Genomic DNA, 15,201 nt, shown 5'->3' on the forward strand with positions numbered 1-15,201 from the left:
TTAAACTTGGTCCATGACCCTGTGGGGTAGATGTTTCCAGATCCAGTTCCCCACATTTACTTTAGAAAGATTTAGGACTGTCCGTTCTCTTCGGAACATTTCACGTGAGCGATTTTTGATGACTGAGAATGGGCCAGCACTCTGCCCCCAAGCTCATTTGAGTCCCACTTCGTACAATTATTTCTTGACGCAACACACACAGTTAACAGCACACATAAGTATTTACGCTAATGTGCTTGTAGCTAGCTAATTTTGGCTGAGTTGAGAGGAAGTCAAGTGCGGCTTCTGCCATTTAATTTTCATTTTAAAAGCTGCTCAAGGGCCTGCAGCCCCCCCAAAAACATCTCAGAACCTTTTGTTGGAAAAGTGCCTTTCTTGTCTCGTATTATCTATTTCACTGGAACTAAAATTATATTCTGTGTCACAAAGGGCTTGGAGTGCAATGTAATAATATTAAAAATAATAATGTGAATAATGCTACTTTGAGGCTGTGCAAACTGGTCTCTGATTCAAGTTACTCTTTGATTCTCGTTCTCTCAATTTCTCCACTATCAATAGCTTTCCCCCCTTTTTAAGAGCATGTGACAAAGAGAGAATGAGACTGTGGGGGCGGGGGATTCTGCCTGTAATTTGATGGCAAAAGACAGCTGCTAAAAATGGCTTACTGCTATCACGGCAAACCCTCCCACTAAACATTGGTGAACTAGCTGCATGCTGTGGAATATTCACAAATATCCAAAATTATGAAGGTGAAGGATAATTCACAAAATGTTGACTGACCACGGTGACAAATACAGTTGAGCGGTGCAGAAAGAGACAAGGCCTGCTTTTTCAGGGACCAAATAGTGGTCAGACTGTAGCTCAGAGGTAGAGAACATGCTTTGCATGCAAAGGGGCCCAGGTTCAATCCTTCACTTCACCAGATAGGACTCGTAACCCTAGCTGTCAGTCAGTGTGGACAATACTGAGCTAGATGAAGCAATGGCTTGAACCAGTGGAAAATTGTGGTACCAGAATGATGGAATGTTAAGAGCTTGCTGGATCAGACCAATAGCCCAACTACTTCAGCATTCTTCTCTCATTGTGGCCACCAACATGGATGGGTTTAAGAGAGGATTAAACAAATATATGTAGGATAAGGCTATATTTGGCTGCATTCTGCCTCCATGGAGTATGTTTCTGAATGCCAATGGCTGGAAACAATTCATGAGTACTGTTGCTTGCAGGGTTCGCACAGGCATCCAGTTGGCCACTGTGAGAACAGGATGCTGGACTAGAAGAGCCCTTGGCCCAATCCAGCAGGCTTTTCTTGCGTTAGATGGCCTCCAGTGCAACTTCCAATGATACGATTCTCCCTCGTGGTGGGGCTGGGGCAGAGTAGGCTGCATGCTGACAATGATCATGGGTGAGTCAGATAGTTCAGCAGGGAAGAAAGAGAGGAGTTAGGATGCTGCAGAAATAAGACCAAGAGAAAGGAGTGTCGAGTGGATCTATCAAAATACTTGGACAAGGGACTGTATGCAGAGAAGCTACGGGAGAAGGGAATCACAAAACAGAATGCCAAGATGACAAGGAGGCCCCAGAAGAATGGGAGCTGAATTTCACAGAGTGAATTCTTGAATTGGGTTAGTGTGAGAATGCTAAGAGAGTAACAGGTCCTTTAACCCTCTTCATAGAGGAAGCATACATATATAACACAGCCGTACCTTGGAAGTCAAACGGAATCAGTTCCGGAAGTCTGTTCGACTTCCAAAACGTTCAGAAACCAAAGTGCGGCTTCAAGTTGGCTGCAGGAGGCTCCTGCAGCCAATCGGAAGCCACAGTAGCCCCATCGGATGTTCAGCTTCCAAAAATATTTCGAAAACCGGAACACTCGCTTCTGAGTTTTGATCATTCGGGGGCCGATTTGTTCGGGAGCCAAGGCGTTTGAGATCCAAGGTACAGCTGAATATAACATTGTTCAGAAATTTTAATTTTACTATTTGCTATGGAATGAAAAACTATTCCCCTCACTTTGCTCTTGAGATCTCTCTGTAATTACAATTCAATCATTTTAAACTACGGTTGCATATGAGGCAAGCAATAGTAGCAGTCGGCCAGACTGGTATATTAAAACCCAAGAGATCACTGCTGCTATGTACATTTTAAGCCTGGAAAAGAAGTGTAAATGTTTGCTTCTCTGTCAAACACATTCCTTTCCTCCGGTTCTGCAGAGCTGTTTGCCCTGAGTTACTTACTCTGAAGGAACATCCATATCATCTCCCAAGTGTGTTGACGTGTATGCTTATCTATATGGAGCCTGTGTGGAGCTGGCTCCATACCCATAATGCAGAGCTTCCTTCCGCCAACAGAAAACGCATCTGTGCGGAGAAGGGGGCAGAAAAGTGCTGTGCCTTGTGAGCCATCATGGAGGATAGAGGGTGGGCATCTGCACCAGGAAGTGGAACAAATGCCATTTTTGGCATTGTATCTCTGGGCGGAGAATGGGGGTATCCTAATAACTCTCAGCATCTGGGAGTCATTGTCCAAAAATACCTAGGGATGCAAGTTTGGGGAGTTCTGCCCTGGATAATTGATTGGGCAGTTTTTGCTTCATAGCACATGGTTTAGAAAGGAATGTGTAACAATGACTTCTGCCATTGGCCTCTTAGTTTCCAATATAGCAAGCATAGTTTAATGAAACGAAGCAGCTTCCCTGTGGTGTGAACAGTGTGAGCATTTGTAATATCAAGCTCGATCACATCAAATATAACTAGAAAACAACCAGACTGGTTCAGAACTGGGTGGCTCTGCAAGATCAAATAAACTAAGAGAGAGAGAGCAGATGCAGGCTCCAACGTCACAGCACCTGAAAGGAGAAATTGAAAGAATGAGTCGCCTGAAATGTCAGAGGTGTGTGCAGCAAGGAGGGGAAACAAATCATGCAAATGCGACCCATCGTGTCCTACCTCGACAGACCAACTTTCATAGTTTGTTTGTTTTTAAGGAGAAGAAGAAAATACACAGGAATGCTGAATTGATGCATGAAGTAGCTCTTTTCTATTGCCACTTGACAACCAGGCTTTTGTAATCGCTCTGGAGTGGATTAATATAGACCATTACTTCAAAACGCTCCAATGAAATAATAGATGATGAGTGGGATCCAGAGAGCATTTTGCACAAGCGGAAGTCACTTTCACAGACTGTGGTCTCCGATTTGCGCCTATCAACTTTCTGAGGTCACTGAATGTGTGAGCAAGTCATGCCAAAGGCCTATCTAGTCCACCACTCTAATTTCCTTCAATGCCCAACCCGGTGCCTAAAAAAACACCCACAAGCAGCACACTAGGGTGGCATCCTTCTCTGTTGTTCCCTGGTGAATGGTACCCAGAGACCCGTAGCCTCTGATCCTGGAGGTGGCAGGTAGCCACCAAGTCATCCATAGCTTTCTCCATGCTTTATCTAATTTCCTTTTAAAGCCGATTTGTTGAAATGAAGTCTAGCCAGCATCTGAACAGAAAACTGCTCTGAGCTCCATCGTGAAGAAATGTAAGTTACGAAGGTGATCTGTGGGTCAAAATGTTGTTGAATATGTTAGCAGTACCCTGGATAGCTCAGTTGGTTAGAGTGTGGTGCTGATGATCATGCCAAGGTTGCAGGTTCGATCCCTTTATGGGACAACTGCACATTCCTGCATTGCAGGGGGTTAGACTAGATCAGAGGTTGGCAACCTCCGGCCCAAGATCCGGCCCACAAGCCACCCGCTCACTGAGCTGCCCGCTCGGCAAGTCCCCTGCGCACTGTGCTAAACTGGCATAGCGTTGCATGGAAACTCGCCGAGTGGTGCCGGAAACGGCATCTGTGCACGCGTAAAAGTGATTTCCGGCACCCCGGACATGAACAGCGCGGTGCTGGAAATCACTTCTGCACATGTCCAGCCGATGTCCAGCCCACGGCTGGAAAACGTTGCTGACGCCTGGACTAGATGATCCACAGGGCCCTTTCCAACTTTACAATTCTATTGTTCTATGTGGATTTGGTTAAGCAGGGATGGGGAATCTATGGCCATGCAATTATTGTTGGATTCCAATGCCCTTTGGCCCCTGCCAGCATAAACAATGGATCAGGGGTAATGGGAGATGTAGTCCGATAATACCTGGAGGGTCACACTATCCCCATCCCTTTATTAAAGCAACAATAGGCCTGGATTTTGGCTTCTAGTCATCAATTCTACCTCTCTCAAAAAACCTTCTGCAGTTGCATCTTTTTCATGGACCTTAAGATGAAGGACACATTTAAAGCTTTGTAGTGCTTCTTTACCTCAGACGACACACAGGTATCATCGAAAGACACTTTGGTGGATGACAGGTAAGCATCTGTGATGGTGATGTCTTCTAGCTCAGTGTGGAAATGGTCTGTCTCCTTGATGACGCTGTAGTTCAGGGCCACGCTGTAGTTGTTGGGCTTCTCCGACTGCTTCTGCTGGCATTTGCAGAGTTTCTTGAAGGCTGCCCTGAATTTTTGGGACATGAGGTTGTAAATCACAGGGTTGATAGCACTGTTTAGGTAAATGCAGATCCTGCAGAACAGCAGGAACCAATTTTCTTGGAAAGGGCGAGACAGGAAAGAGTTGATAACCACCAGGGTCCTGTAGGGCATCCACAAAAATGCAAAAAGGATTACAACCACAGCCAGCATCTTGGTGACCTATGAGGAACAGGAAACAATACCATGTGAAATATACTCGGAGTCGAGAGTGAATTTCATGCTCTTTATTCAGCTCATAGTCATCAAGGAGAAGAAGAGAAGAATGGCTCTTTTCCCAAAACCATCTGCTTATATACCTTATTTACACAATGGGCCTTGCGTGATTGGCTACTTCAGGGCTACACCTTTGGGCCAATCAGGTTGTGGATTGACTTCTGCCTGCAGCCTGATTGGCTGCTCCTGCAGGCCAATCAGGTTGCGGATTCACTTCCACCTGGAGTTGGATTGGGTAGCTCCTGCGGACCAATCAGACTGCTGATTCTGAATCCTATTGTTCTAGGATTCAGCTCAGTACATAACACCATGTGAGCAACAGCAAGGGAGGGGAAAGGAGGGAAGGAACACAGCAAACACTTCAGGGTTTATTTCAACCTTCCACAACTCCTAGCAGCTCCAGCTCAGCGGCATAGCTAGCCGCTCGGGTGCCTGGTGCAGGGGAGTGTCCTACAGCCGGGGGCGGAGCGATCCACCCATGGGGGCGGGACAAGCCTCTCTGACGCTTGGAGTCTCTCCACCACCTCCCCCTCAGCTTTAGGGTGGCTGAGGGAGAGGCAGTAGGCAGACAGAATTCCCACGCTGCTGTTTCAGGCAGCACAGAACCTGCAGGCGCCTAAGCCACCACATCACTCCTAAAAAGTTTTGTGAGCCCATTTTTTTTATTTTTAAAAAAACACCTCATTTTGCCACACACACACCCTCACTGATGACACCTGCATCTCCTTCCTCTGCCACTGCTCCAGCTGCCATAGTTGTGTCAGGGTTGAAGTTAAAAGCATCGTAAAATCTTAGAATCTTAAGATTCTAAGTAGAATCCAGTCCAACCCCTTGCAAAGCAGGATTATTATTTTTTTGCCCAACATAGGGCTTGAACCCATGGGCCTGAGTCTCATAGTCTATACCAACTGAACTCTCCCTTGGATGAAGAAAACAAGCTGGAGAATGTGAACACCAGATTGGGAAAGGGTAATCTAGTGGAATGCCATATTGCTACCAGGGTGGCAGCATGAGAACAGGCCTTTTCTGTGGTGGCACCCTCCTTGTGGAATTCTCTCTCCAAGGAGGATCACCTGACACCACCCTTATATATCTTTAGGCACCAGGCAAAATCTTTCCTCTAAAACCAGGCCTTTGGCCTTTAACCATCTGTGGCATTTTAGAAGTGGGAGGGGTGTTTTTAATGTAGTTTCCTCCTCCTTGGTTTTAATTGTATCTATGTGAGGGGTTTGGGGTTGGTTGGTAAGATGGTCTTGGGCAAGATAAAGAGACTAACAAATTTAATAAACAACAATAATAACAATAATAGCAGGATTTGATTGCTGAATTATATTTTTCCCATCCCTCCACATGTTTGTGGAGCTCTGAATAAGTTTCCCATACTTCGGCGAACCTATAAAATTAATATCCATCTCTATAGCATGCCATCAAATTCTGGAAAAATAAAATGGAAAGTGTTCTGCTGCTTCTGAATAATCAGAATTGTTTTCTTATCATTGAAACCAAGCCCCAACTCTCTCATTAATGTGCTGCAGTGACTCAGTCCTTCAAAGAAAGATCAATGGGTAACTTGCTACACGATATTCCCCCCCATGGTAGAAGCTCTTTGTCTGAGACTTCAGGGGTTATGCGATACTAACCAATCATAAGCAATTTAAGCATCTTAGTTATTTCAGCACAACCTCTGCCCAAGAATTGTCCAGAGAATAAGAGAAATTATTTTAATCTGATGCAGTTACAAGCTCAAACTCGGTGTTCTCCCACCGCACTAAATTAAGAGTGCTCCATTTTATCAGGAGCGAAGAGCCAGCCATTAATGTAATAGTGAATGGAATTGTGGGACAGAACTATTACAGAAATGGGGCAGGGGGGGGGGAGAGAGAGAGAGAGAGAGAGAGAGAGAGAGAGAGAGAGAGAGAGAGAGAGAGAGAGAGAGAGAAGAACTGAACACAGAACAAGGCATCATCTATTGAGGTCAGGCTGAAGGCCTTCTCTCCCCCCCCCCCAAGCACTTACTGTAGAGGAAGCCAACTGAAGTTAATGATAATGCCTTGAAGCTAATGGTTGGAGAAGTGCAATTTTCTATTGATTCCCAAAGGGGATACATTTTTTGAAAGGCATTGAAATCAGGTACATACTTTACAACGTGAGCTGAGAATCTCAGAGTCTAAGGCTGGTAAACTACTGTGGATTGTATGCTGCAGGCTGGGCACAAACGGGGCCGGCCCTATCATTAGGCATGCAGATAGGGCTGGCAGTATTATTAGGCAGAGCAAGGCAGTGAGGTGTTGGGAGTGAGAGAAAAGGGGGAGAGGATCGTGGCGATTACTGCATAGCTGCCAAGTTATCCCTTTTTTACAGGGATTTTCCCTTATGCTGAATAGGCTTCCTCACGAGAAAAGCGAAAACTTGGCAGCTATGGATTACTGACACTGTCTTTTTCCAGGAAAAAAAGCACCAGATAAGATGATTTTGTAGATAAACTGGTGCCAAGTTGTTAAGGGCTTCACATGCTAATAGTACCACCTTGAACTTGGCCCAGAAGCAAATCAGCAACCAGCGCAGATCTCACTCCTGTCAGCAATCGTGCTGCAGCGTTCTGCTCTGGCTGCAGAATCAGAGAAGCCCCACATAGAGCGCATATGGCGGTGACCCAGTCCTGAAGTAACCAGCGCATGAACTACTTTGGCAAGGCTAGGAAGGCTGGCTGTGTATTCGGCTCATGTATTGTTTTGGAAAGTGTGCATTAATTAGGTTATTCTAACATGTGCACTTAATCAGATTTCTCCCCCAAAGTACCAGGAGTACACTGGGACAAAATGCATATTTAAATATTATTGTGTAAGAAAATGCATATTGAAGCACAGCAGGTTGATGCAGAAACAGGACAGAATGGACTTATAAATGAACACATGGAGACTTGACAAGGACAAAGAATAGTCTGATTCATCCATCATTAAGACATCGATCATCGCCAAGACATTTGGCCTTGATGTGGGTTTTAACATAGCCACAGTACTTGGAAAGGAGATTAAAAATATACAATTGAAGTGTTTTGACCCGATCCATTATTACAACCATTCATTAATGTCCTCTCGGGAACGGCGAGAAGCTTCCCTCTGAACAAGTTTCTGTCTTCCTTAAACAGCACTTGAAAATTCAATCGTCGGGGGATCTTTTTGTATGGAAAACATATTGAATAGGCCTTCTTGAGAAGCCTATTAAGATTTCAATTTAGGGATGGGAGAAACCTTTCTTTCCCTGCCCTCCCCCCGTGACCCTCTTCATGGTAAAAGTGTTGTACTTTTAAAACGTGAAAACACTCCAAAGTGTACAATATTCTCATTAGGATATTGCTCCCTTTGAATTTCGTACTTTTTATAGCAGCTAAGGAAAAAGGCTGAGCTCTCCTAAACTAGTAAAGCAACTCTGCAGCAGACAAACACTCTGCCATATTACCGATAAGAATGCTGGTCTCGTTTGGAATTGCACTTCTGGATTTCCCCTCACCCCAAATTAATCACAAAACATAGGATCTACCAAACTATTTGGGGAATGTGCATGCTAGCCCTCAGAAGCGATTGCCAGTACAAGGCCCATTATCTGAAAGTGTATTTCTAATTAGCTGTCTGTGGGAATTGGGGAGTGCTTATGGCTCCTGTTCAATACAACATGGATCTTGAGAACTTGCCTTTGAGCCTTCTCTGGGAATAGGGAGCCCGAGGCACCCCAGATGTCGCTGAACTTCAGCTCTCACCAGCCCCAACCAAACATGGAGAAACCCAAAGGCTCCCATTGGTAAATGAGCAAGCTGAGTTCATCTGCTGATGCGACCAAGAATGTATAGCCTGTGTGTGTTTACATTCCTATATCTCATGCAACCACCCTTCTGTTTTGTTGCATGAGGAAAGGGTCATTAACAGGGCTTTGTGGGAAAGGATATTTCTATAAAATTGCAAGTTCTGCAGGGTAGGGACCTGACTTCATCGCTTATGCTACTTTGTGAAGCACCAAGTTCATTAATTATACCATGCAATTACTCTCTCTTGCTGTGAATTCTGGTGTGAATGGAAATGTAGCCACTAAGAAGCAAAAGGGCTGTTGCAGCATGCTGTGGGGAACCCCAACGTTTACAGAAGTACAAAAATGGGAGGATCAAAGGGGGCAGTCCCATAACCCCAAAACCAGCCAAATGAGAATAGAGCAGGCATCCCCAAACTCCGGCCCTCCAGATGTTTTGGCCTACAACTCCCATGATCCCTTGCTATCAGGACCAGTGGTCGGGGAAGATGGGAATTGTAGTCCAAAACATCTGGAGGGCCGAAGTTTGGGGATGCTTGGAATAGAGCAACACTGACTGGCCTATTGCAGGGGATGGGTGTCTGGAGGAAGGGGAATGGAATGGAGTATTCTTGGGTGGGGAGTCAGACCCAGCTGCTTGCAAAACATAGCGTTCCACATTTATTCCAGTCTGCATCTGTATTGGAACTATTTTGAACTGTGTCTATATTTTATTATTTTTAAATGTTTGCATTGATTTCATATATGGAAATGTTTTTAATTGTTGAATGCATGGAACTGTTTTGATTGTTGTAAACCCACCCTGGGACATTAGGGTAAAGGATGGGGAAGAAACAGAATAAAGTAAAGAATCCTTTTTATTTATTAAGGTTCCACTTGTTTATTGATGTACCTGTTGGAGAGAAAGAGAGGGAGAGAGGGAGAGGGAGAGAGAATAATACCTTCCTTGCCTCTGATGCTAAAGAGTTCTTTTCTGCTTCAATTTTGTAGAGAAACATTATTGCAGCAGGTTCAGGTGAACTTAAGGACAGCTGTGCTCTTTCCAAACTGTGCAGTTGACATGAGGCAAATTGCACGTATATATGATACGTGATTTGCAGCCAACTCAGGTACTGATGTTGGGATATAGGGTCCTAGCAGTCGCCTTCTGTGGTCTTAAATGACCTTTGAGGTCCACAATGCTTTCCCCACACTGAACAGAATTACCAACCCTCAATTGGCCTCACCAAATGCCTGATTTGATTCATTCATTTGTTGAGGTTCAGCAGCTGCTTGTATTTCAGTATTTGCTACCCCTTAAGCAGAAAATGAAGACAGATTAAATAACTGAGAGGGGCTTGGCAAAGGTACTGGCCAAGCCCCCCCCCCCAAATGCAAGTTAATATTTCTGAATGTATTAATTATTTAGTTTTTTTTGTTTCTGAATAGCAGCATGTCACAAGTCACACAGACAAGATAGCAAGCTGTTTTTTTTAACTGAGGGAGGGCTAATTGATGTCGCTCCCCACCACGGCTGCACATTTAAAAGTAGCATCTGATGCTGTTCTAAATATGAAAAACGTTCCACTCCATTCATGCAACGCTTTTGTGTGTAAATGAGAGGGCTTGTCATATCACAGCTGCTATATATGTTTGGCTTTCAACCCAATGTTTTAATAAAAGGTTACACTTTTTAAAAAGAGGGGGGAGGAAATCTCCACATCAGTGAAAACAGGATCCTTACACTTTTTTGCAATCCCAAAGCCTATCAAACCACAATTGGTTGCATCCAATCATTTCCTTCAATTTGTGAGAAACTGTTTGATCTCCTGGAGGATTCTGCAGAGGTGATGTTTGCATATTCCCTTTCTCCTGCAGCCCCCTCCCCATTTTCCAAACTGTTTTAGACACTCCTCCAACCCTATGAAAGGGATGTGGGTGGCGCTGTGGGTTAAACCACAGAGCCTAGGGCTTGCCGATCAGAAGGTCGGTGGTTCGAATCCCCATGATGGGGTGAGCTCCCGTTGCTCGGTCCCAGCTCCTGCCAACCTAGCAGTTCGAAAGCATGTCAAAGTGTAAGTAAATAGGTACCGCTCCGGCGGGAAGGTAAACGGCGTTTCCGTGTGCTGCTCTGGTTCGCCAGAAGCGGCTTAGTCATGCTGCCCACATGACCCGGAAGCTGTACGCCGGCTCCCTCAGCCAGTAAAGCGAGATGGACCTAGTGGTCAGGGGCCCCTTTACCTTTACCTTTTACCAACCCTATGGAGCAGATTTTCAGAAGCTGCAGAAGGAGTGGAGGAGAAGTTCTGTTCAGCATGCATTCAAAGCAAAACCTATCAAATCCACACATTCTAAAGCAACATGTGAAGTGAAACACAACTGTCCTGCAAAATTCACACTTAACCGAATTTTGTAACGCAGGTCTCCACCTAACGTACACAAAAATGCATATATTAGGGGAAATTGCTTTCAAAAATGTGTATATTAATCAAAACTGTAAATCAAAATGTGTTCAGCCGGAGAAGTCCACATTAAATGCTGGTGAATTCTCATGAGGAGTTAAAATAAAATAAAGTTGCCAATTGCTCACAAAATGTGGAGAACTGAAATTAGGATTGGAAAAATCAGCAACCAAGAGGACTAAAATTGACAGCTCCATAGCTGCAGAGCATTTCAGGGGAAATTGGCAAAAGAAATCCCATTAGTAGAAGCCTCTGCTAGATCAAAGACCCCTCCTCAAACGGAAGGGCACATGTTATTTAACAAAGGATGCAATTTGACCTTAACTCCCACTGTCCATATTGAACTTTCGTTGGATGACCATCTGTCAGGGATCCTTTAGCTGTAATTTCTGCATTGCAGGGGGTTGGACTAGATGGCCTTTGGGGTCTCTTCCAACTCTACACTACTAGGACCTTATGATTAAACACAGTGGGGTTTGCATTTGGATAAACCAGCATAAGATTGTGCAATCCCAAACATACTTCTCTAGGAGTTAGCCCTTTTGAATTTACCATACTTTTCCGTGTATAAGACACCCCCATATATAAGATGACCCCTATTTTGGGGGACTAAATTTAAAGAAAAAAATGAGGGGAGATGGCCCAATGTTGTTGAGCTTTTTTAAGGGGAATTGCATGCACGCCATCACCCCAGCAGGGCCCGGTGCTGGGGGTTGGCAGAGTAGGCAGCCGCTCCCCCCCCCAATGCCACTAGCATGGGCCGCCAACCAACTGGCTGGCAGTTCACAGCTTCCTAGAGTGCGCGCCTCCTGCAGCGGCATTGGGGGGGAGTTTTGTACTCACCAACCAGCTGGCTGGCACGCACAGCTTCCCCTCCACGCCACTGCGTGAAATGCTCCCTAGAGCACACGCCTCCTGTAGCAGCATGGGGGGGGTGTTGCGCGCCAGCAAACCATCTGGCTGGCGCATGCAGCTTCCCCTCCACGCCCCTGTGGAAAAGGCTCCCTAGAGTGCGCAGCTCCCACAGCTGCACGGGGGGGGGGGATTGCTCACCTGCTAACCAATTCACAGCTCCCCACCACCACGCTACTATCCATGTATAGGACGACCACAGTTTTTAAACATTATTTTTGAGTCAAAAAACCTTGCCTACTACATGGAAAAATACGGTAATCCTATATACATTTGAGTAAATATTAGGAGGATTGTGTTAGAAATGTTTGCTAATAGCAGAAGATGCAAAACAGGCAAAATCAGACACTTCTCCAAAAAAAACCAACGCGACTTAAAAGTGGATTGTGCCCAGCATGTACCAAATATTGACCATTATCCATTTCAGAACACAAAGGAATAAATGTGTTATGCGGATCCGGTCAGAATGATACTTGGGACTCCTGCACATCTCTTCCTTCGCAAATTGCATACCTTTCTGCAAAAGACTGCAGATGCTGAATGGCTCATCATGTTGAGATAATAAACACTCCCACTGACTCCCATTCCATCACAGTGCCATTATAGATGTGCTTGTGGTCCTGAATGCATAATTTCTTCTATAAAGCTACTGTATATTGATCACGCAGATATGATAGTCGTTTTGAAAGTTCCAGAAAGATTTAGAAATATTGCAGGTGGTTCTCCATTAGGACATCTCATTATATAATTATCATGTCTCATCGCTTCAAGCAGTATGATGTGCAAGCATAGCCTTTCCTAAAAATAATTTTCTTGTTAGAGTAGCAGCTGAGAACTGCTCTTTTAGGCTGCAGATTCGGAACTTGTTAAATATAATTGTTTAATTGCACAATGGAAAATGCCTGTATGTGTATTGCTAAGGGTTTAACATTGGAAAATTCCATTGGGGTATACTAAAGCAAAGCAGAGCTCTCTAAGATGGGTTAATAATTAACTGTTGATGTGCTTTGCTCTTTCACATGGTGTTTAACCTTAGATCACATGAATAAGGTAAGGTAAAGGTAAAGGGACCCCTTGACCATTAGGTCCAGTCGTGACCGACTCTGGGGTTGCGCGCTCATCTCGCATTATTGGCTGAGGGAGCCGGCGTATAGCTTCCAGGTCATGTGGCCAGCATGACAAAGCCACTTCTGGCAAACCAGAGCAGCACATGGAAACGCCGTTTACCTTCCCGCAGAGCAGCACATGGAAACGCCGTTTACCTTCCCGCTGTAGCGGTTCCTATTTATCTACTTGCATTTTGACGTGCTTTCGAACTGCTAGGTTGGCAGGAGCTGGGACCAAGCAACGGGAGCTCACCCCGTCACAGGGATTCGAACCGCCGACCTTCTGATCAGCAAGCCCTAGGCTCTGTGGTTTAACCACAGCGCCACCTGGTAGCTGCAAATCACCATTTTGAAGGGAATTGTATTTTGTTCCCTGCCACATGAGAGAAAGATGTGCTAATGAGGTCTCTCTAGGAGAGATAGCATTTCCTGCCAAATAGAGAAAGACCTTTGATTTCAGGTCTATTTGGAGTAATCTAATTATGAAGATGAACCTATGCTTTGACAAGTATATGTCTTATGGAATTATCTGGATGTATCATTATTTGTCTTTGTACCTGTTATGAAGAAGGTTCTGGTTAGTAAAGCTTTTGAATCATATTTATGGGTCTGGACAATTTTTATTCCAAAAGAAGTCAGTTTTTATACATCCTATTGCTTCAAGTCGTGCAATATTAATATCTGCAACAGAACTGGCTCACCCTCCACAGGACATTTTTCACAAATTTCAAGCTGGGAGCAAGCAAAGGCTTACCTCTGATCTTAGCATTGTAGTCCTACAGCACTAAGCTTGGGGATAAGCCTCTGTTCTTTAAAAAGGTAGCAGGCAGACATTCATCTGTCATCTTACTGCTGTGGGACCACAGTGCTAAGACTGGGAATATGGTAAATCCTGCCAGTTTGCTATTAAAGAGCAGGCAGAGGATAATCTGCAACCTGAGTGCTATAGGAATACAATGCTAAGATCAGAGGTCTAGTTGTGGTGATATGTGACCTGGCCTGCAAGGGATCAGGACAGACCACTGTTCCTTGAGCTGGGTGGGTGTGTCCTGAGACATATGGTGCTCAGGGTGACTTTTACCTTATCTGGAGATGCTAGGGGCTGAATTTGGGACCTTTTGCATACAAAGCATGTGATCTGCCATTCAGCTATAGTCCCCCTGGCTTCCAGGAAGAGTGACCACTAAATCTTTAGGTATCAATCTATACAGAAGTATAGCGAGAAAGTTATTTCTTCATCTCGCAGAGAGAAATGACAATATGCAATATGGCTGTAACAATATACAGTACAAGAGAACCTTTAGAAGCAAACCAACGGAATTTTTATTTCTAAAAATGTTGCCACTATCACATTTAATTTCTTGCACAACCTTTCCCTGAATGATCACACCATCGTGAAATATGCTCCAACGTGGAATTTGCATTGAACTTGGCCTCTCGAGTTCTGAATGAGGGAAATGAGACTTTGATCTTCCAAGCTTCAAACAGCCAGCTTACCCACGGTGCTGTATTATAGTCTCATTGATCTTGACCCTATTTCAGTCCGTTACAAATGTTAAATGCTATGCTACTGAATAGGCCTAATCTGAGAAAATAAAAACAGTTTGTTGCCTGCTAATGTCAGAAGCATAAAAGTGGGGAAGAGGGGTGTTTTCCATTCATTGGTAGACTCATGACCTATAAGTGCTTAGCAGAAACACACAAGGAGGCTCACCTTTGTCTTTCTCACTCACAACACTATTCACTCTCTACCTGTCAGTGCAGTCAACTCAGCAAAAGACATAAGAGAAGAGGAGCCCTGCTGGATCTGACCAGAGGCCCATCCAGTCCAGCATCCGTTTCTCACAATGGCCAACTAGGTGCTTGTGGGAAGTCCACCATAAAGTCATAGGACATCACAGCCTTCTCCCAATTCGTGTTCCTCAGCAACTGACATTCAGAGGCATAAAAGGTAAAGGTAAATGGACCCCCTGACCATTAGGTCCAGTTGTGACCGACTCTGGGGTTGCGGCGCTCATCTCGCGTTATTGGCCGAGGGAGCCGGCGTATAGCTTCCAGGTCATGTGGCCAGCATGACAAAGCCACTTCTGGCGAACCAGAGCAGCACACGGAAATGCCGTTTACCTTCCCGCCAGAGCGGTACCTATTTATCTACTTGCACTTTGGCGTGCTTTTGAACTGCTAGGTGGACAGGAGCTGGG

General features: G+C 44.8%; 1 protein-coding gene across 1 annotated transcript in view; it reads right to left on the bottom strand.

Annotated features, from left to right (window-relative positions):
* Positions 1–4,218: 4,218 nt before the first annotated feature.
* TRHR (thyrotropin releasing hormone receptor) overlaps positions 4,219–15,201 on the bottom strand; it is a 25,179-nt gene continuing 14,196 nt past the window's right edge. The window contains exon 2 of the mRNA XM_035125628.1: positions 4,219–4,686. Coding sequence (XP_034981519.1) covers positions 4,219–4,686 — 468 coding nt within the window. The remainder of the gene's footprint in view (positions 4,687–15,201) is intronic.

Source organism: Zootoca vivipara, chromosome 8 (genome assembly GCF_963506605.1).
Source record: "Zootoca vivipara chromosome 8, rZooViv1.1, whole genome shotgun sequence".
NCBI lineage: Eukaryota > Metazoa > Chordata > Lepidosauria > Squamata > Lacertidae > Zootoca > Zootoca vivipara.